At 44.8% G+C, this 23,188-nt stretch overlaps 1 protein-coding gene across 12 annotated transcripts in view; it reads right to left on the reverse strand.

The window, feature by feature from the left end:
• The window catches only part of SH3GL3 (SH3 domain containing GRB2 like 3, endophilin A3), a 117,002-nt gene that overhangs the window by 14,718 nt on the left and 79,096 nt on the right, over window positions 1-23,188 (reverse strand). For 3 of the 12 annotated variants that reach the window (XM_070775215.1, XM_070775217.1, XM_070775211.1), the window contains 3 exons: window positions 8,727-8,777; window positions 7,468-7,664; window positions 5,776-5,847 (listed from right to left, as the gene is read on the reverse strand). The exons of 2 other annotated variants lie outside the window; for them this stretch is intronic. In XM_070775215.1, coding sequence (XP_070631316.1) covers window positions 5,776-5,847; window positions 7,468-7,664; window positions 8,727-8,777 — 320 coding nt within the window. Of the gene's footprint in view, window positions 1-5,775; window positions 5,848-7,467; window positions 7,665-8,726; window positions 8,778-23,188 lie in introns of those variants that run through there. 7 more of the 12 variants (XM_070775218.1, XM_070775212.1, XM_070775219.1 and 4 more) reach the window with 5 other exon arrangements.

The raw sequence follows: 23,188 nt of genomic DNA on the forward strand, positions 1-23,188 counted from the left end.
TAGATAGCATTTTACCCACAGTAGAACTTCTTTCAAAATTAGAGTCAGTCCTCTCGAACCCTGCTGTTGCTTTATCAACTAGGTTCATGTAATACTGTAAATCCTTTGTTGTCATTTCAACAGTCTTCACAGCATCATCAGTAGATTCCATCTCAAGAAACCTCTTTCTTTGCTCATTTATCAGAAGCAGCTCCTCATCTGTTCAAGTTTTGTCATGAGGTTGCAGCAGTTCAGTCACATCTTCAGGCTCCACTTTGAATTCTATTCATTCTCTTGCTCTTTCCACTACATCTGCAGTTATTTCTTCCACTGGAGTCTTGAACCCCACAAAGTCATGCGTGGGGAATGAAAGCCACTTCTGCTAATGTTGATATTTTGACCTCTCCCCATGAATCACAAACATTCTTAATGGCAAGCAGAATCCCTTCCAGAAGGTTTTCCATTTACTTTGCCCAGATTCATTAGATGGATCACTATATGTGGTAGCTATGTTGTTGTTCAGTCGCTCAGTCGTGTCTGACTCTGCAACTCCATGGACTGCAGCCCGTCAGGCTCCTCTGTTCATGGAATTCTCCAGGCTAAGAATACTTAAGTGGGTCCCCATTTCCTTCTCCAGGGGATCTTCCCGACCCAGGGATCAAACCCGTGTCTCCTGCATTGGCAGGCAGATTCTTTACCACTGAGGCACCAGGGAAGCCCCACATAGGCAGAGTAGATTTAGCATAATTCTTAAATGCCTTAAGATCTTCAGAATGGTAAATAAGCATTGGCTTCTACTTAAAGTCGCCTGCTGCAATAGCCCCTAATAAGAGAGATACTCTGACCTTTCAAACTTTGAAGCCAGGCACTGACTTTTCTTCTCTAGCTATCAAAGTCCTAGATGGCACCTACTGCCAATAGAAAGCTGTTTCATTTACACGGAAGATCTCTTCTTTAGCGTAGCCACCTTCATGAATTATCTTAGCTAGATCTTCCTGATAACTTGCTGCAGCTTCTACATCACTTGCTACAGCTTCTACCTCAGCACGTGCTACTTGACCTTGCAGTGGTTAAAAATCCACCTGCCAATGCAGGGAACATGGGTTGAATCCCTGGTCCCAGAAGATCCCACACATAGCAGAGCAACTAGGCCTGTGTACCACAACCAGCGAGCCTGTGCTCTACAGTCTGTGCTCTGAAACAAGAGTTCCTCTGCCATCCTGCGTTTTCCATTTCAATTTCCTCTTTCTATTATTATGAAACGTTCTTATTCCTCTACCTATCCAGACTTTAAGTACGAGTTGAAACAAGTTCTGCTAGAGACTGTGTTCTTTCCTCAACAAGTCTTTCCCAGCCAAGTAAAGAAGAAGATAAATTTGGGGCTGGTCAAATGAGAAGCTGCTTTGTCCAGGGGAGGGGCCAGGAAGCAGCAGAAAATTCAGCCAGCAGCACCTATTCTCTGGGGGCGGGCCTCCCTCAGTGCCACCCTCAGTACCACCCCCACTGCTAACCTTCCACCCCACGTGAGAGTGAGAGCCAAGCCCCACCCCGGCACCTCGCTTAGGGAGCATCTGTCAGTGAAGTTCCCCAGTTGGACTGAGATGGTCCCCTCTTGCCTTCCTGCTGCAGTGGTTCTCAATCTGGAGGCAGGATAAACACCCTCTGCCTGGGCTGACCCCAGACCAATTAAATCAGAAGCTCTGGCAATGGGACCCAGACACTGGAGTTTACAAAATTTCTCAGGTGTTTCCAATTTCCAAGAGAAGTTGTGAACCACCAGCCCCATGGCCCTCTTTTGCTCCAAGTCCTTTGGCAAGAGGCTGGGAGCCTCTGGAAGCTAGTGGGGGAAGGGGGGTGGGGAGTCATGGCTGGGGAGGGGAGGCTGTTCTTCCTCTTCAGGTGGGAAGCTCCTTCCCAGGTGTGACTTCCAGGTAGGTCAGCATTTTAAAATCTGGGCCCCCTGCCTCATTATTTCTAGAATCTTCCTGATGCTTCCAACATGTAGACGGCTCCTTCCAACGACAGAACCCTATCACACCCCAAGTTTGTATATTCCTTTTGTCGTAATGACAGGAATTGGGGGTTGTTTAGTCGCTCAGTAATGTCCAACTCTTGGCCACCCCATGAACTGTAGCCCACCAGTTTCCTGTCTATAGGATTTCCCAGGCAAGAATACTGAAGCAAGTTGCCATTTCCTTCTCTAAGGGATCTCCCTGGACCAGAGATCAATCCTGTCCCTCTTGCATTGGCAAGTGAATTCTTTACCACTGAGCCACCAGGAAGCAGGAGGATTTAAATAGGGGGCCTGGTTCATGATCTTGAATGTTAACAGAATAACCTTCACTGATTTCAAAGCATTAGGGAATTGTGTGTTTCCAGGCCAGACTTTCCATTTTCCTTTAGAAATACAGCTCAGATCTAGGTGGGCTGGGGGGGCTATGGGAGCTGGTCACTGAAATCCTGTAGCAAGTCAACCTGCTGAGTCCAAGTCAATTCTACTAGTGAATAACTGTTCCAGAGTGGTCTATTAAAATGATCAGTATTCTTCTGTCATTTCTTCCACTACCAGTTTTTGACACAGAGGGAGTCAACTGCCAAGCCCCATGATGGTTTTGGGAGGCATTTTCTGGAACACAAAACGCCCGTGCTAAAAGGGTCTTTCGTGGTCTTCCACAAGCTTTCTTTTTGAAGAAGAGGCAGTACGTGCCCCTCAGAGGTCACAACAGCCTGGCCCCAGAGCTAATGGCAAAGCCAGAAAGATACCAGGGCTCCGCCTGTGACCGCCTCTCCTGATGTCACCTCCTACATGCTCTATGCCGCTAAGTCTTGCCAAGAAACTTCATAGGCTATCACACTGACTACAGGGCTGTGTGTGTGTGTGTGTGTGTGTGTGTGTATACATATGTTAGGTTGGCCAAAAAATTAGTTTTGGTTTTTCCATAACATCACATGGGAAGACCCGAATGAACTTTTTGGCCACTCTATTTTTCCTTCCATTCACTTTGTAAGCTACCTGTGATGACTGAAATAAATACTAAATGGCAGACATGCACTTATCCCAGCCCCCGCCTATGCATGCAGACGTGTGCCCTCGCTGCACACACGCTCTGAACCAGTGGAGGGAGAGACACATCCCTCCCGTCTCGCTTCATTTACTCCAGGTGAGGGACCGCTGCCACACTTCCCACTTCTGTCTCCTAAGAGCTGGACCTCGACCAGCACTCACATCACACTCCATCAGCAAAGCAACCCCAAACGTGGCGTCTGTCCCAAGACCCAGGAGTGGAGAGCCCCTGGGCAAGAGTTCCCCAACTCCAGTGAGGTGTGAGTGCTGGGTTCTTCCCAGCCTCTCCACTGTCCCCCCACCCCCAACATCCACCCACTGAACATAGTTCTTAACAGCAGTGCAGGCACCAGGTAGGTCCACCCCCAGCAGAGCTCGACCCACTGTTCTGAACTGTACATGCAGCAAGATGATATTGGGAAGTATCTTCTGATGCCTTCGTCATGCTGGGTCGTCTTGGCCGTCTGGGGCCCCCAACCCAGAAAGCCATGGCCTTCTGTACTTTAGGGAGAGAGTGGAACCCACACATGAGGGAGCGATGTTTAACTGGTAAGTTCCAAAATAATGCCGTTTCAGTTGTGAGATGGTGTGGACGCTGAGGCTTTCGGGCTTTCATGCCTGAGCCTTTTATGAGAATTGAAGCTGGGGTGGGGAGAGACTTCTGGGTTCCAAGGAACCAGAGGTTGAAGAACTCGGAGCACAGAGATTTGTCTTACAAGCGTGGGGAGGGAGGGACTGTTTCTTGCCACCAGAAAAGAGACAAGAGCACCTCCTGGAATCAGGGAAGAGATGGAAGAAGACAGCAGTTTGAAAAGGCTGAGATGCTTCCTGATCCCACCCTGGGGTGGGGGTCTTGGCCCCACTTCCCACTGGAACTGTAGGAGAAGGTAGGCTTCAAAGAGCTCTAGACTTGGGGGTGCTGAGCACAGTGGAAATGGTGGGTTGTGTAATTAAACAGGCGCTTCCCCTGTGACTCAGTGGTAAAGAATCTGCCTGCAATGCAGGAGACGCAGGTTCGATCCCTGAGTCCAGAAGATCCCTTAGAGGAGGGCATGGCAACCCACTCCAGTATTCTTGCCTGGAGAATCCCCATGGACAGAGGAGCCTGGAAGGATACAATAGAGGAGGGCATGGCAACCCACTCCAGTATTCTTGCCTGGAGAATCCCCATGGACAGAGGAGCCTGGAAGGATACAGTCAACAGGGTCGCAAAGAGTCGGACACAAGTGAAGCCACTGAGCACCCTCACACGTAATTAAATAGAGAGGGTGCCTGAGGGGGTCACCTGGGCCCCATGCACTGTGAACACATCTTCTCAAGACCAGGCAGGAAGTGAGGAAGTGCTGAGGGGGCATCTGGACCAGAGATGGCCTGGGCGTGGGTGCACAGGCTCCCAGTGCAGAGGTCCAGTAACCCAAGGGCAAAGCCTTGGGCCCCTGACCCGGGCCCAGACCTGGTGTGATAAGTCTCCTCTGTGGAAGCAGTTAAAACCCTGACAAGCTTCCCCACCCATCACCATGATGTTCCCTAAACACCCCCTGTACCCAGGCAACATCTTGAGGGTACAGAAGGAGGTAGGAGAGAGCCTTGGAGGAAAAACCAATAGCCCTGGCAGGAAATTTTAGCTGAACTGACCAGGTTTAAATCCTGAATCAAGCAAGCAATAAATGGACAGTCTGCACTTTCTATTGGAAGAGACTGAGTTACCTTGAAATGGCCAGATTACGTTTTTTTCCACCATTAGAAGAAATGGAAAAAAGATTAATTTTTTTTTCTTTTGGCCAACAGTAGAAATGGAAAAAAGATTAAGTTGTTTCCGCCATCGGTCTGAAGGGAGGCTCACGAGCAAGTTTGGTTAAAGAGGAATCGAGTTTGTGCTCGCTCCGTGACAGTGTGTGAACTTTCCCTCTGCACAAAAGACAGGGCAGTGTCACCACAGATGGGACGCTGGAAGTAAAGGCAGAAGAGGTGACATGTTCTCAGTGGGATCTTTTCAAACTGGCCGTGCTTGGCGCAGACCTGTGCAAGGAGCCTGAGCGCCCGGTGCCCGAGGATAAGCTGCACCTCTACCCAGATCTTCCCCGAAGAAAGGAGGGGTCCCACCCAGCACCGCATCTTTGCTGAACACCCACTCCCCTTTCCCCTGGGACCTTCCACCACCACCTCCATGTACAAGCTTTCTTGTGCACGGTACTTGGCACCTGAACCCGCTGAGAATCTGTGCACGTGAGCTCCTGGCAGCCGAAGCCCCAGCCCCGGGCCATCCAGTGAGGAGGCTGCCTCCTCCTGCCCTGGCCGGGGAGCCTGTGTTTATTTTCTCTCACTCCTGAGGCCTGGCTTCACGTAATGTGAGAGCAGAGGTGGGGAAAACACAGTCTCTTCCTTGTTAAGGCACTGAAACAAAGATTATTTTAACAGAGAGAAGGGAGTGTCCCTATTGAATATTTATTATTCAAGCTCTGTTCCACACCATTAGGGAGTAAAAAAAGAGACCCAACCACAAGAATTTTAAGGAAGGTGGTCGGTCAGTCAGTACTGCATCGGCAACATGCAACAGGTCGGGAAATCGTGTTCTCTCTAAAAGAAATTTCACTCCCTTCTGGGCAATAATGTGGACCGGCTTCTGACAATATTTGGTCCCCTCTTGTTTTAACAGAAGGAAGATTCTCTGGAGACTCTTCTCTGACTCCAGCTTTTATCTCTTCATGTCCCTGCTGCAAAGGGCTACTCACGTGAACAGAACTGCCAGGCACATTTTATTCTGGTGGCCACAGTCCCACAATGAATACCACAATCCTGGTCAGCTGGAGAGATAGAAGACTAACCCTCAGTTTTCAGTATTTACCATGTGCCAGGAAAACATTCTAAGTGCCTATAAGCAAACTTAATTCTCAGAGGAACCCTTTGATGAGGTACCATTTGTCATTATTGTTGTTCGGTAACTCAGTCGTGTCTGACTCTTTGTGACCCTATGGACTGTAGCCCACCAGGTTCCTCTATGGATTTCCCAGGCAAGAATACTGGAGTGGGTTGCCATTTCCTCCTCCAGGGGATCTTCCCAACCCAGGGGTCGAACCTGCATCTCCCACAATGGCAGGCGGATTCTTTACTGCTGAATCACCTGGGAAGCCTGAGGTACTATTATTTCCCCCAATGTGATGTAGAGAGAAATTGGGGTTCCAAGCACTTAAGCATCAGTGCTGAGATCTGACCTCCATCTAGGTCCAGAGTCTGAGCTCTTGATCACCGTGGCATGCACCCACTCTGAACATCGTTGGATGCTGAGTTTATGCCCACTAGGTTTCTGAGCCAACTGCAGTCAACGGGGTGGTCCATCAGCTGGGTTGGAAAGAGCCATGGGTCCTCAGCAGGGCAGGCTCCTGGAGCTCCCAGGCCTGGGATGCTCTTCGAGTGCTCTCCACCTTAATCCTTCTCTGATCCTAGAAGGTCTGCCCACATCCCACCCACCCTGCCAGTCACTGGAGGGATGCCCTTCTGGGCCTTACTCGCTGTGCAGCTTCAAAGTGAGCAGCTCAGGCTTCAAAAATACCATTAAGTCCCTATACATACGAATGAGTTCCATTCCGAGAGTGCATTTGTAAGTCCAGTCTGTTCGTAAGTCCAACAAAGTTAGCCTAGCTAACCAACTAACTAATCAGCTATATACTGCTGCTTTTACACTTGCTTCTGGACATTCGGGCTTGAAATAAAGACACTGCACTACTGTCCTCTACACAGGACTGTACGGTAAAGTGCACACAAGCACAGCTCCTTGTGGAGGATGCATGCACGCGACAGTGTATGCCAGACATGAGAAGTAACTTGTGATAGCTCTGATTGGAAATGCGAACATTCACATCTTGGAAAGTTCCCAACTTGAAGGTTCATATATATCAGACTTAGTGTAACAAGCAAAAAAAAAATGGACATCTATTCTGGGTGGTGGGTTAGACCCCAGCGTAGAGCTGGTGTGCTGGTGTCTCTGCAGCCTGGCCACCTCATGTGCTCCCTCCCTCTCTCTCTGCCACCAGCCAGGACCTGGGAGCCTGTTGTCGAAAATATATTTCTCGCCCTGACTTTGAAGAAGATCAAGGAGGGAGCAGAAGTGGTAAGAGGGGCAGGGAAATCCTTCTCTCCGTGACACTAAAAGTCACAGCTCTTTTGATGTCCTTGAACTTGCCGTATTTTCAGATCACCCAAGGAACCCACTGCACTCTTGTCTCCTCTGGTGGCCCTGACTTCAGGGATTTCATTACCTGGAAGCATCTGGTCAGAGCATCACAATCGAAAGGCAAGCGACAACCCCCACTCCTACTTTGTGGTGAGCGGGGAAGCGGATGGAGAGAGAAGTAAAATTCATACACCTGCTGTCAACATGCATGCCTATCAACGTACAAGGTACAGAGTCTACAGAAGCTACTGACCTGAGGAGGGTTCTTTGTCTTTTAGTAAATGCCCCAAACTGCTGTGCCTTTTAGAGATTTTGTTCCTGCTCTTTATAGTGTTTCTCTTGCCTCCCTTGTCATCAGGCTGCGACCTGTCACTTTTTCCTGCCGACAGTGGGCCTTCCCGGAGCAGTCCCCCATGCCTTTCTAATCTGCTCCTTCCAGTCTGCTGTAGGCTGGGAAATCAGATAACCAGTTATGAAACGTTAACAACTGCTGTGTCCTGGGCGCTTACACTATGTAGCAAGTACCGTGTGTGCCCAGTACCTCTTATTTACAGGATCTGATATAATCCTCAGAATAACCCTCTGCAGGTAAGGTGAGAATTCCTATTCTTTTGATGACAGAATTCTGACTGAGAGGGATGGAGCGAAAGCCAGGACTTGGGCCTTCCTCTGAAAGGCAGGTGACACCTGTCCTGGCTGAGTAAGCCTGTTTTCTGCTCACTTCCTGGTCTCAAGTCAGGAATGCAGAGGTGTCTGCATATGACTTCTGCTACCCATGGGGAGAAAGGAAGGTACCTGACAGCAGGTGGAATGGGCAGCCAGTTAGGAGGAGTATGGTCAGCCACCCAGAGACTCACTACACCCATACCATCTAACTAGAGAGTTCATCTCTTAACGGGTTGGGCCCAAAAAGGACTTGGAACTTTCAAGTCTATTTCTGCTTCAGACTCAAACACTGAGTGTGTACCCTGGGCCAGGCAGGCACCATCTCTCTTGAATTAGAACCAGCATATCTGGTTCAAGCTCCCTTCAAAAGTTGTCATTTTTTTATTGATCAAAAATCTCAAGCTCTGGCAGCAAACATTTTTTTGAAGCTAACACTTTTGCTTGAGCTGACCCAGATACAGCATTGGTATATAACTCTGATGAATACTACAGAACCCATTTTTGTTCAACATCTGTAAAGGACTATTTTCGTTCATTTGGTAAGACCATATGAGACAGACAGTTTGGATCCCTGGGTTCTAGCTCTGGGTGAGGTCACCTCTGGACCCTGGTTTCCTTACCTGCGAATTTTACGTATAGATCTATGGCTAATGCCATGGACAGAATGTCTGTGTGCCCCCAACATTCAGATGTTGAAGTCCTAATCCCCAAAGTGGTGGTATTAGCAGGTGGGGATGTTGGGGGATGACAAGGTCATGAGGGTAGAGCCCTCGAAAATGGCATTAGTGCCACCAGGGACAGACGACGAGAAGACAGCCATCTGCAAACCAGGAAGGGGTCCCTCACCCGACAACGAGTCTGCCGGCACCTTGATCTTGAACTTCCCAGACTCTGAAACTGTGAGAAATAAATGTTGGTTGTTTTAAGCCACTTGATCTAGTATTTGTTATAGCAGCTTGAGCTAAGACAGTTAAGTCATAAACTAGTGAGTATGGTCTAGTAAAGGTTTATGAATAATCTAGAAATAAGAACTCTGTATTTATCCATAGGAGATGTGATTTGTTAAAATAACTTGTCAGTGGAACTCAAGCTTAATTATTATAATCTATAAAAATAAGCACCTGTAATTTGTTTTTACCTTAATACCAATCCTCTACCACTCACAGATTACAGGAGATGGATTTAATTAGTGATGTTTGTGCCCTCCTCCATTCACTAACAAAGCTTTCCCTTGTGTACCAAGATGACTTGCACAGACTTCTCGGAAGCTGTGGCCCATTATTTAGCAAAGTTTCCTGGGAGGTGAGCCCTCTGCCACAACCGGGTCCAGGGCGTGTGGGTTGCCTTTGCCACTCTGAGTTAAGGGAAAGGAGAAGACAAACAGCGGCCTTAATCAGAGGTGGCTTCCTGGCCACTGGCAGGGGGATCAGTTTGCAGACGGTGTTTTGCTTGGCTGGCTCCTTGCTTTGTACAGTGTGGATTAGTTGCCAGTATTTAAAAATCAGGAGATTGCACATAAATATGTGATTTCTGGCTTCTCTTGGAAAAATCCTAAGGGCTGGCTATCCTTGGTCCACATTCTCGGGCAACAAGCGGCTGCAGTTTGGACAGGGTGAGCGTTTACTCTATCCGCTACAGACTCCTCTGCCTGCGGTGCTCCTGACTTGGAGGTCTGCAGTCAGACGTCACTGGCCTCGCTGTTTTCTCGCTGTTGTTGTTGTTTAGTTGCTTAGTGGCATCTGACTCTTTGTGGCCCCATGGACTGTAGCCCACCAGGCTCCTCTTTTTCCCAGGCAAGAATACTGGAGTGGGTTGCCATTCCCTTCTCCAGAGGATCTTCCTGACCCAGGGATCGAACCCATGTCTCCTGTTGTTGGCAGGCAAATCCTTTACCACTGAGCCACCTGGGAAGACTTTCCCACAATCTGGCATCAGGATTTGCACCTGAGGGTGCAACTCCAGAGGGGGTGTCACCCACGTGGATTCCAACACAAGGTCCACTGGAACTGTGCTCCATGGCCGCTCTGTTTGTAATCCTTGGAGACTGACTTCACTTGACTATTTTTTTTAAAACATAAGTACATAAATGAATATTTAGATAACATTATTTTAAGTTTTAGCTTAAAGACCAAGCATATCATTGTAGAATATATGCTAAGATTTTAAAATATGCATCTGAGATAATAGAACCATTTCAGCCAAGGAGTATTAAAATTTTGACAACTAAATTGGAAATTATGTCCAACAGGCTTTTCAAAAACTCTTTTTACAGACTATTTAGCAGAGTTACAGGAAACCATCCCCTGCAGCAAGAAAACTTTTCCCTCTGAAGCTTTCTTGAGATAAAGAATAAAAAAAGGACCCTTCCCCCTTTCTCACATCAATGCCTATTGATCAAGAATAATAATCAGAGCTCACACTTTAATTTTTAATAGTATTTTTTAAAATACAGAAAATATAAAAATGTTCAGTCTGTGCACTTTGCAAATTTGTAAGAATGCTGAGTACTCATAAAAGATAAATTTTGAAGCCACAGAATTTAGAGCTGGAAAATAAACCTGGAATGTATTGAGTCCAATCACTTCATTTAGGAACAAGTATAAATCAGTCCAGAGATGTTAAGAAACTCTCCCAAAGTCACACAGCAAATAAGTGCCAGAATTCTGAATTCCAACAAGAGACTCCCATTTTTTGCTTATATCTCTGTCTATAACTCTGACTCTGAACTATTACTGATAATATACAGACATGGAGACTGCAGACAGGCTGATGGCAAGGGAAAAAAAGACCAAGGAAAGAGTGGGAAGGACAAGAGAGAAAGAGTAAAAAAGGACCTGCTGACCAAGCAATCACCGTTGTCACTGCTGTGTGAAATTTTAATTTCCTCTTTGGAAATTCGGGTTAAAAATACATCCATTTCTATTTGCAGAGTGCTCGTCTTCTTTAAGTTTCACACTTCACACTTTACTTCTGAATAAATGTTTATTTTCTAATGTAATCCTAGAGATTTCACTCCAATGAGGGGAAGGACTTAAGCCCTAGACATTACATCCGAGCCCCCTAAGAAGTGTCAAGGAATTTATAAAAAGTCTCTTTATACCCAAAGGGAGTTAGAATGTCTTAATATACATCATTTGAGAGATTTATTTCACCTCGCTCTGAAATGCCTGGAGCACATGTTTGAAACCCACACTTGTTCACTCATCTTTGCCTTCCACATTAACGTCAGTCTCAGTTTGGTCCATATTAACCCTCAGTTGTGATTAGACAAAGTGGCGCCCTCTTTAAGAACCGCAGTGCAAAAGAAAACCTCCGTAGGGACTTCCCTGGTGGCACAGTGGATAAGAACCCACCTGCCAGTGCAGGGGACACAGGTTCAATCCCTGATCCAGGAAGATCCCACATGCCCGCCGGGCAACTAAACCCATGCACCACGACTACTGAGCCTGTGCTCTAGAGCCCAGGAGCCGCAACTACTGAAGCCCTCACACCTAGCGCCCATGCTCCGCAACACGAGAAGCCATCGCAATGAAAAGTCCACGTGCCGCAACTAAAGAAAGCCCGCTTGCAGCAATGAAGATCCAGCACAGCCAAAAATAAAAACATAAATAAAATTAGAAAAGAGAAGGCCTTCATAAATAAGTGAGTTGATTAAAAAATGTACAATGGCCTCTGTTCTCTAGTCTTTACATTTAGAATTCAGCAAGTGACGACTTACCCAAGGTAGGGAAGATGCCTAAGCATAGGTCGCAAGTTCCTTTACTATTTTCCTGAAAACCAAGGGTTTTCTGGGAACGACCCAGGCACACATTTTAGCGCGAAGACTTTTCTTGGCCTCCCTTTCTCTTTGGGGACAAAGAGGCAGCATACTCCGATGAAGCCTCATGACCCCACACTCAGGGGCTTGGACAGGCAGCGGTTTCTCCTCGCCAGAGCCTAAACTTGGATTTTGTCTGCAATCCATCATTTCAAGATGTGATTTCCACCACCACCCCCCTCTCCCTTTTTTGGCTCACTTTATTCATTCTCTTAAGTACCTAGAAACCATATTATCAAAGATTCCATCTTAGTCCCACCATGGATTCAGCCTAATTGATCTACGTCCTTTCATCTTCCCCCACCTCTGTTTTTTTTTTTTTTCTTTAGAAAGAAGAAATGATGAAGAAAATGTTCTTGGAATTCATTTCTGGCAGAGTCCTAAGAGCTTTGCTTTAAATTGTTAGTGAAATGCTTGACATTTTTCCTTTACTTTATAAACATTATGTGCAAATCATTCAGAATCCTAATGGAAAGTAATTTCCCATTAATGCCGGCTATAAAATGCCATTTTCTTTTGAAACTGTGCCTTAGAAACAAACAGTACGGGACGCCTTCACACTCACAAATTCTACCCACGAATCAACGAGGAAGCCCAGGGCTGGGGATGGGGACTAAAGTAGAGGCAGATGTTACACGGTGGCATGGCATGCAGTGTGCTATAATGGAGAATCCAGTTGTGGATACTGAGCCTTCCTGAAAGCCATCTTCTACACATCTGTGATCTCTGGCTGACCATCACCCAGCTAACAACTTAATCTGCCTGGGGACTGAGCTACTGGCCAAGAAGGAGGGGACAGAGTACTACACACACAGTCTGGATGAGGAGGCCAAGGAACGGACTGTCCTATCACCGCTTTCTTCTTCCAAGTCAGATGCGTACAACAGACTCCCTTTGCAACCACTTGCTGGCCCGATTCCCTCCAATCAAGAATCTTGGAAAGAAATCTTTCCTGATGCTCTTGAACGTTTGCTGACATTCCCCAGTATTATTTCTTAACAAGATAAAATGAAAAATCTGTAAGATATAAAACTACCATATGACTCAGCAACCACACTCATGGGCATATACCCAGAAAGAACCATAATCCCAAAAGACACATGCACCCCAGTGTTCACTGAAGCACTATTTACAATAGCCAGGACATGGAAGCAACCTGGATGTCCATGAACAGATGAATAGATAAAGAAGTTGGAGTATGTATAGACAATGGAATATCACTTGGCCATAAAAAGGAACGAAACTGTGCCATTTGCAGAGACACGGATGGACCCAGAGAATGTCATACAGAGTGAAGTAAGTCAGAAAAATAGAAGAACAGATATTGTATATTAATGCATATATGTGGAATTTAGAAAAATGTTAGAGATGAACCTATTTGCAAAGCAGAAATAGAGACACATAGAGAACAATGTACAGACACCAAGGGAGGAAGGCAGGAGTGGGATGAATTGGGTATACACACTACTATGCAATGGCACCCCACTCAGTACTCTTGCCTGGAAAATCCCATGGACGGAGGAGCCTGGTGGGCTGCAGTCCATGGGGTCGCTAAGAGTTGGACACGGCTGAGCAACTTCACTTTCACTTTTCACTTTCATGCACTGGAGAAGGAAATGGCAACCCACTCCAGTGTTCTTGCCTGGAGAATCCCAGGGGGACGGGGAGCCTGGTGGGCTGCCATCTATGGGGTCGCACAGAGTCGGACACGACTGATGGGACTTAGCAGCTTAGCAGCATGTATAAAATAGATAATTAATGAGAACATACTGTATGGCACTGGGAACTCTACTTAATATTCTGTGGTGACCTAAATGGGAAGGAAATCTAAAAAAAGGTGGAGGGGGGACATTTGTAAACGTGTGGTTGATCCACTTTGCTGTACAACAGAAACTAACACAACATTGTAAAAACAACTCTACTCAGTTGTGTCCAACTCTTTGTGACCCCATAGACTGTAGCCTCTGTCCATGGGATTTCCCAGGCAAGAATACTGGAGTGGGTTGCTATTCCCTTCTCCAGGGGATCTTCCTGACCCAGGGATCGAACCTGCATCTCCAGTGTCTCCTGCATTGATAGATGAATTCTTTACCACTGAGCCATCTGGGAAGCCCTTCTGGGGTCCTAGGGTCTGCTGATTCCAATTCATTCAGATATAATACAGGGAGGAAGGCAGGCTGGGGTTGGACTTGCTTTCAGCGTATTTAGTTATATTTATAACCAGCTTCTTTCTAACAGAAATTTTGAAATGGCTCACAATAACATATGTATTCAGAAGAGAGGTTTCACAGACCAGAAAGAGAAAAGTAAAGCCATAAAAAGTAAGGAAACAATGTATTTTCATACAAACAATAGAACTTGTGAGTAAAGGAGGGAGCGGACTACTAAAAATGGTATCAGAGGGACTTCCCTGTTGGTCCAGTGGTTAAGAATCCACCCGCCAGTGCAGGGGACACAGGTTCCATCCCTGGTCCTGAAGATCTCACACGCTGCTAGGTAACTAAGCCTGCATAGCACAACTGCCAAAGTCCATGTGCCTAGAGTCTGTGCTCTGCAATAAGAGACGCCGCTGCAATGAGGAGCCTGCACACCACAACTAGAGAGTAGCCCCCGACTGCAACTAGAGAAAGCCTGCGCATAGCAACAAAGACCCAGCGAAGCCAAAACTAAATAAAGACATTTTTTCAAAAATTATACTGGAGCAACAGACATACGCTGGGACTGTCCCAAGCAAACTAGGATGCATGGTCACCCTCATCAAAGGGGAGGATGTGCACATGGACCAGCTCTGGCCATTTTATAATGATTGCTGTGCTTGAACTTTGCATCTGGCACTAAGCTTCCTGGGGGTGGGGAGAACAGGGAATACAGTGGGTACACAGTTTTCTTTAAAGAAGGAAGTATACCTATTCTTCAAAAGTCACGACTTTTCCATTATTAAATACATGCTTGTTTATTCAAATACACTTATTGAAATACAATTTAAAGAATATCTTTTTAAAAAGGAAAATATTGCCCAGAATCCTACCATTTAGCCTGGCCTACATGCACAAATTGATTTACAAGGTTGTAATCACAGAACACTGATAACTCTGTGTCTTTCTTTTCAACTTCATATCAAACCATAAACATTCGAATGTTTCGACATAATTTCCATGTCAGTGAGTTTGAAAAGCTGCACCATATCCCATTTGATATACCATCATCTACTTAACCATTATCCTAATGTTGACAAATATATATAAATAAATATTGGTCATTAGACTGTTCCCATTTATAACTTGTTCTTCCTCTGTATAGTGCTGTAATAGGTACAGGAATATGCTTTTGCTTAAATTATTTCTTTAGGATACATTTCCAGGAATGAAGCCACCGAGAGTATGCAAACATTTTTATTAATTTTGATGGTTATTGTTGAGTTGATTTCCCAATGAGTCACCCCAGGGTTGGCAAACTCTGGCCTGTGGGCCAAGTAACATCTGAATGGAATACAGCCATGCTCATCCATTTCCATACTGTCTGTGGCTGCCTTCACATCAGAACAGAGTTGAGAGGTTGCAACCAAGACCAAATAACTGACAAAGTATAAACTTTTTATGACCTGTCCCTCTACAAAAAGAGCCTGCCGACTCCTAGGTTATCCTTAATGTACGTTCCCATACCATCCTGCATGAGGTACCACGTTCTAATGGAAATGAATTGTGTGGGGCCTGATGTGTTCTTCCACAACATATGTGTAGGAGATAGATGTGTGTGGTAGAAACTGCAAGCTGGCCACCAACACTCTCTCGCTCCTCTTCACGGTGGTATAGTGGTGGGATGTGGCTCTCCAGCTAAACCCACTCCCCCAGCCTCTGCAGCTCGTTGTGGCCCTGTGACTAGGTCCATCCCAGGGGGGTGGGGGTGGAAGTAACATCAACCACCTTTGGTTTACTTCCCTAAAAGGCAACCTCCAGACCTGGACTTCCAGTCTTAATTTCTATCTCATTTGAACCATTGCTTTCTTGAGTCTCTGTACAACAGTAACTATTCTTACCCTAACTCATGCAAACACTGGTACCAGAAGTGGGATGTTGTCATGATAAGAGCTAAACTTAGTGGCCAAGCCGTGATGAAGAAGAAACAGATATAACTGGCATGAAAGTCGGCGATCCTAGTTAGGGTGTGGAAAAACACTTGGTAAAACTTTTGCCTGTGGTAACTTTCAAAGCATCCCGCATATCAGGAGCCTAAAGGAAGAAATTGGGGAAAACAGAATGTGACTGGATGGTAACTGCTCCTTGGTACATCTAGCTACTTATTGTAAGAAAGGGAAGAATTGCCCGGTTTGCAAGCAAAAAGGGAAGAGACGAGAATCAGAGATTGGGTCCCAGAGCATTAGATAAGCTTCTGTACCACCAAAGAACGGACGATGGGCAGGCTGTGCTCCAAGTCATCCTCAGAGACTTCTGTAAACTGAATGAATGGACCTCATTCCATAGCAAAGATTTATCTAAATGTATTGCCTTCCCACTTATCTGCTATTCCAGATGGCCTCAAGGTAGCCTCCATAAGTTAAGAAAGGTTAGCTGGGACTTCCCTGGTGGTCCAACGGTTAAGAATCTGCCTTGCAACACAGAGGACACAGGTTTGCTCCCTGGTCAGGGAACTAAGATCCCACGTGCTGCAGGACAACTAAGCCCACACGCCTCAACTAGAGAGTCTATGGGCCACAATGAAGAGCCTGCATGATGCAAAGAAGATTCTACATGCCACAGCTAAGACCCAAGAGAGCCAAATATAGAAATATTTAGAAAAGGAAAGGAAAGGTTAGGCAAGAAAGGAAAGAAGTAAGGCGGTCTCTTAAGAGCTATATCTAAGAAAGAAACTTGGATGTGATTACTGGCACATGGGAGTGCTTGGGAGACACAGATCAGAAGCTATTACATTTTTGGAGGCCTTGAATTGGGAAAAGGAAGTGCTGGTCTAACCTGAAAACATCTGCATCTATTGAACCTTGAAGAACCCTCAAGACACCTAAGCAGCAGTAAGCACAATTGTCAGAGGAAGCGGCTTTCCAAAGGCCACTTCAGATATGAAGATGTGGAAGCTATGAAAGACATCTGAGAAGATAAATCTAGGGACCTGCAGGATAAAGGACAAGAGCTAGGCTTCTCACCTTCCAGGGAGTAGAACCAGGGTCTAATCTTCTCTCATTGACTCAATAGCGGGTCCTGCAGAATCCATCATTTCTTTGGACAAGTGTGTGCATGCTCAGTCACTAAGTCATGTCCGACTCTTTGTGACCTCATGGACTGTAGCCCTCCAGGCTCTTCAGTCCATGGGGATTCTCCAGGCAAGAATACTGGAGTGGGTTGTCATTTCCTTCTCCAGGGGATCTTCCAAACCCAGGGATCAAACCCACGTCTCCTGCATTAGCAGATGGTTCTTTACCACTGAGCCACCAGGGAATCCCAGCCAATCACTAAAGATTATAAAATAGGTATGTCTTCCAAGGGGGAAGAAGCAGGATGGGAAGACTTAGGAGATAGGGATTGATACATATACACTATTGATACTATGTATAAAATAGATAACTAATAAGAACATACCATATAGCAAAGGGAACTCTAATTCACTGTGGTGACCTGAATGGGAAGAAAGCTCAAAAGGGAGGGGATGTATGTATATGTATGGCTGATTCACTTTGCTGTGCCGTAGAAACTAATACAACATTGTAAAGCAACTATACTTCAGTAAAATCAATTTTAAAAATTAGAAAATAAAATAGGTGTGTCTTTAATTCCAAATAATGTTGGAAAACAAGAAGGACCATAAATTACGAAAACTATAAGGAATATATGAAAGATGGAAATCAAGCAGCTGGAGAAAATGAAGCTCAAAATGGTCCCCAAAGAGAGATGCAACAAAAGTGGGTTTGGAGGGTGCCCCAAACTCAGAGTAAATAGTTCTGGGAGCTGGAAGACTAGTTGGCATTCTGGGCAAAGAGCGGCCTGATGACTCCTCCCACCCTGGCCTTGTACCAAGTACCCAGGAGACCAGGCGTCTGCCTCCAGGAGGAGTACTGAGTGCAGGGACCTGAAATGGTGCCGTGAGGGAGGCAGCCAGCCAGAAAACTAGAAACCACTGCACCTCACTCAGCAAAGCATCCGTAATCCCTCAGAACCACGGGAAGTGGGCAGCAGTAACAGACACAGCACTACAGGCAAATTGACATGGAATCTCAAATGAGAAGTTGCACACAGAGCAAAGAATTGTTTTTTATCCATTAGTACTTGGCAAAAATTGAAGTCTAATGACACAGGCAAGGGGAAGCAGGTATTGCTATATTAATAGTAGTGTACCTGTTTTAACAGGTAATTTGGCAGTATCAATGGTCTCTTAAATGCATTCACTCTAACTCAGCAATTTCATTTCCAAGAAGGACTTGCCCATCAGCATGTAGAGGCAGATAAAGGACATTCCTTTTAGAAAATAACTGGAAGCAACTTTAATGTCTATTAATAGGGGAAATGGTATATATAATGGAAAACTATGAATCCATTAAAAAATAATAGGATAACACATATAAAATGGAATATTACTCAGCCATAAAACTTAGTACAGCCACTATGGAGAACAGTGTGGAGATTCCTTAAAAAACTGGAAATAGAACTGCCTTATGATCCAGCAATCCCACTGCTGGGCATACACACTGAGGAAACCAGAAGGGAAAAAGACACGTGTACCCCAATGTTCATCGCAGCACTGTTTATAATAGCCAGGACATGGAAGCAACCTAGATGTCCATCAGCAGATGAATGTATAAGAAAGCTATGGTACATATACACAATGGAGTATTACTCAGCCATTAAAAAGAATACATTTGAATCAGTTCTAATGAGGTGGATGAAACTGGAGCCTGTTATACAGAGTGAAGTAAGCCAGAAGGAAAAACACCAATACAGTACACTAACGCATATATATGGAATTTAGAAAGATGGTAACAATAACCCTGTGTACGAGACAGCAAAAGAGACACTGATGTATAGAACAGTCTTATGGACTCTGTGGGAGAGGGAGAGGGTGGGAAGATTTGGGAGAATGGCATTGAAACATGTAAAATATCATGTAAGAAACGAGTTGCCAGTCCAGGTTCGATGCACGATACTGGATGCTTGGGACTAGTGCACTGGGACAACCCAGAGGGATGGTATGGGGAGGGAGGAGGGTTCAGGATGGGGAACACATGTGTACCTGTGGCAGATTCATTTTGATATTTGGCAAAACTAATACAATTATGTAAAGTTTAAAAATAAAATAAAATTAAAAAAAAATAAAATGGAATATTACTCAGCCATAAAAAGAACAAAATAATGGCATTTGCAGCAACATGGACGGACCTAGATTGTCATACTCAGTGAAGTAAGTCAGACAGAGAAAGACAAAGTCAGACATATATATATATGTGTGTGATATAAGTAATATCACTTACATGTGGATTCTAGAAATATGGTAGAAATGAACTTATTTACAAAATAGAAGTAGAATCACAGACATAGAAAACAAACTTGTGGTTACCAGGGAAGAAGGGGAAGGAGGGCTTAACTGGGAGATTGGCATTGACATATACACACTACTATGTGGCTCACAACAAACTGTGGAAAATGCTGAAAGACATGGGAATCCCAGACCACCTGACCTGCCTCTTGAGAAATTTGTATGCAGGTCAGGAAGCAACAGTTAGAACTGGACATGGAACAACAGACTGGTTCCAGATAGGAAAAGGAGTACGTCAAGGCTGTATATTGTCACCCTGCTTATTTAACTTATACACAGAGTACATCATGAGAAACGCTGGACTGGAAGAAACACAAGCTGGAATCAAGATTGCCGGGAGAAATATCAATAACCTCATATGCAGATGACACCACCCTTATGGCAAAAAGTGAAGAAGAACAAAAAACCCTCTTGATGAAAGTGAAAGTGGAGAGTGAAAAAGTTGGCTTAAAGCTCAACATTCAGAAAATGAAGATCATGGCATCCGGTCCCATCACTTCATGGGAAATAGATGGGGAAACAGTGGAAACAGTGTTAAGACTTTATTTTGGGGGGCTCCAAAATCACTGCAGATGGTGACTGCAGCCATGAAATTAAAAGATGCTTACTCCTTGGAAGGAAAGTTATGTCCAACCTAGATAGCACATTCAAAAGCACAGATATTACTTTGTCAACAAAGGTCCATCTAGTCAAGGCTATGGTTTTTCCTGTGGTCATGTATGGATGTGAGAGTTGGACTGTGAAGAAAGCTGAGCGCCGAAGAATTGATGCTTTTGAACTGTGGTGTTGGAGAAGATTCTTGAGAGTCCCTTGGACTGCAAGGAGATCCATCCAGTCCATTCTGAAGGAGATCAGCCCTGGGATTTCTTTGGAAGGAATGATGCTAAAGCTGAAACTCCAGTACTTTGGCCACCTCATGCGAAGTGTTGACTCATTGGAAAAGACTCTGATGCTGGGAGGGATTGGGGGCAGGAGGAGAAGGGGACGACAGAGGATGAGATGGCTGGATGGCATCACTGACTTGATGGACGTGAGTCTGAGTGAACTCTGGGAGTTGGTGATGGACAGGGAGGCCTGGCGTGCTGCGATTCATGGGGTCGCAAAGAGTCGGACACGACTGAGCGACTGAACTGAACTGAACTGATATATAAAATAGATAACTAATAAGGACCTATTGTATAGCACAGGGATCTCTACTCAACAATCTATAATGACCCATATGGGAAAAGAATCTAAAAAAAGAGTGAATGCATGCATATGTATAACTGATTCACTTTGCTGTACACCTAAAACTAACACATTTTAAATCAACTATACTGCAATAAAATTTAAAAAAAAATAGTGGGACAGATCCATATGCATGATGTGGGAATAACGCCAAGAAACAATGGTACATTTACAAAACCTAAGCGTAGCACAATACCGCTAGTACAAGATCTTGTATTTGAAAACTAGTGAAGGGTTTAAAGCAGTAAGTATACAGTATATCTATGCACATAAATAGATATGACAGTGTTCATACCAAATTTTTAACACTGGCAACATCTAGGAAGGGGCCTGGGGTAGAGTGGGTGATCACAACAAACTAAAGTATGACTTACACCACTTGAATGTTATTTTTCTCAGTTCAACCATTTTCTTTAGGCATATATTTGTGCCATTTGTCTAATTAAAAAATAATGGTGCAACACTTATGACGGTGCCTACCACATAGCAGATGCTCAGCCAATGCTGATTCAAATTTTTTTTTTAATTAGGAAAATATTTTACAAAAGTTAAAAATTTAAATGTAGAGGATAATGCAGCATGATGTTTCTATGGCCAAGGTTTGACACACGAGAAGGCCGTAGGTATAGATCTGATAGACAGTGCCTGATGAACTATGGATAGAGGTTCATGACATTGTACAGAAGACAGAGATCAAGACCATCCCCAAGAAAAAGAAATGCAAAAAACCAAAATGGCTGTCTGAGAAGCCCTTACAAATAGCTGTGAACAGAGGAGAAGTGAAAAGCAAAGGAGAAAAGGAAAGATATACCCATTTGAATGCAGAGTTCCAAAGAATAGCCAGGAGAGAAAAGAAAGCCTTCCTTAGCGATCAATGCAAGGAAATAGAGGAAAACAATAGAATGGGAAAGGCTAGAGATCTCTTCAAGAAAATTAGAGATACCAAGGGAACATTTCATGCAAAAATGGACTTAATAAAGGACAGAAATGGTATGGACCTAACAGAAGCAGAAGATATTAAGAAGAGGTGACAAGAATACACACAAGAACTATACAAAACAGATCTTCACGACCCAGATAATCACGATGGTGTGATCACTCACCTTGGGCCAGACATCCTGGAATGTGAAGTCAAGTGGGCCTTAGGAAGCAACACTACGAACAAAGCTAGGGGAGGTGATGGAATTCCAGTTGAGCTATTTCAAATCCTAAAAGATGATGCCGTGAAAGTGCTGCACTCAATATGCCAGCAAATTTGGAAAACTCAGCAGTGGCCACAGGACTGGAAAAGGTTAGTTTTCATTCCAATCTCAAAGAAAGGCAATGCCAAAGAATGCTCAAACGACCGCACAATTGCAGTCATTTCACACGCTAGTAAAGTAATGCTCAAAATTCTCCAAGCCAGGCTTCAGCAATACGTGAACCGTGAACTTTCTGATGTTCAAGCTGGTTTTAGAAAAGGCAGAGGAACCAGAGATCAAATTGCCAACATCCACTGATCATCGAAAAAGCAAGAGAGTTCCAGAAAAACATCTATTTCTGCTTTACTGAGTATGCCAAAGCCTTTGACTGTGTGGATCACAATAAACTGTGGAAAATTCTTCAAGAGATGGGAATACCAGACTACCTGATCTGCCTCTTGAGAAACCTGTATGCAGGTCAGGAAGCAATAGTTAGAACTGGACATGGAACAACAGACTGGTTCCAAATAGGAAAAGGAGTATGTCAAGGCTGTATACTGTCACCCTGCTTATTTAACTTATATGCAGAGTACATCATGAGAAATGCTGGGTTGGAAGAAGCACAAACTGGAATCAAGATTGCTGGGAGAAATATCAATAACCTCAGATATGCAGATGACACCACCCTTATGGCAGAAAGTGAAGAAGAACTAAAGAGCCTCTTGATGAAAGTGAAAGAGGAGAGTAAAAAAGTTGGCTTAAAGCTCAACATTCAGAAAACTAAGATTATGGCATCTAGTCCCATCACTTCATGGCAAATAGATGGGGAAACAGTGGAAACAGTGGCAGACTTTATTTTGGGGGGCTCCAAAATCACTGCAGATGGTGATTGCAGCCATGAAATTAAAAAACGCTTACTCCTTGTAAGGAAAGTTATGACCAACTTAGACAGCATTTTAAAAAGCAGAGACATTACTTTGTCAACAAAGGTCCGTCTCATCAAGGCTATGGTTTTTCCAGTGGTCATGTATGGATGTGAGAGTTGGACTATAAAGAAAGCTGAGTGCTAAAGAATTGATGCTTTTGAACTGTGGTGTTGGAGAAGACTCTTGAGAGTCCCTTGGACTGCAAGGAGATCCAACCAGTTCATCCTAAAGGAGATGAGTCCTGAGTGTTCATTGGAAGGACTGATGTTGAAGCTGAAACTCCAATACTTTGGCCACCTGATGCGAAGAGCTGAGTCATTTGAAAAGACCGGGAAAGATTGAGGGCAGGAGGAGAGGGGGTCAACAGAGGATGAGATGGTTGGATGGCATCACCGACTCAATGGACATGGGTTTGGGTGGACTCTGGGAGATGGTGAGGGACAGGGAGGCCTGGCGTGCTGCGGTTCATGGAGTCGGACATGACTGAGCAACTGAACTGAACTGAACGGTGTGGAATTCATCCTTGATGTAAGTACTCAATACAAGGAAGCAGGAAAGGGTGCATTACTAAGGGGGAAAGGGAATTTACCAAATAACCTAAGAGAGAAATTCAGGATC

Source organism: Bos indicus, chromosome 21 (genome assembly GCF_029378745.1).
Source record: "Bos indicus isolate NIAB-ARS_2022 breed Sahiwal x Tharparkar chromosome 21, NIAB-ARS_B.indTharparkar_mat_pri_1.0, whole genome shotgun sequence".
NCBI lineage: Eukaryota > Metazoa > Chordata > Mammalia > Artiodactyla > Bovidae > Bos > Bos indicus.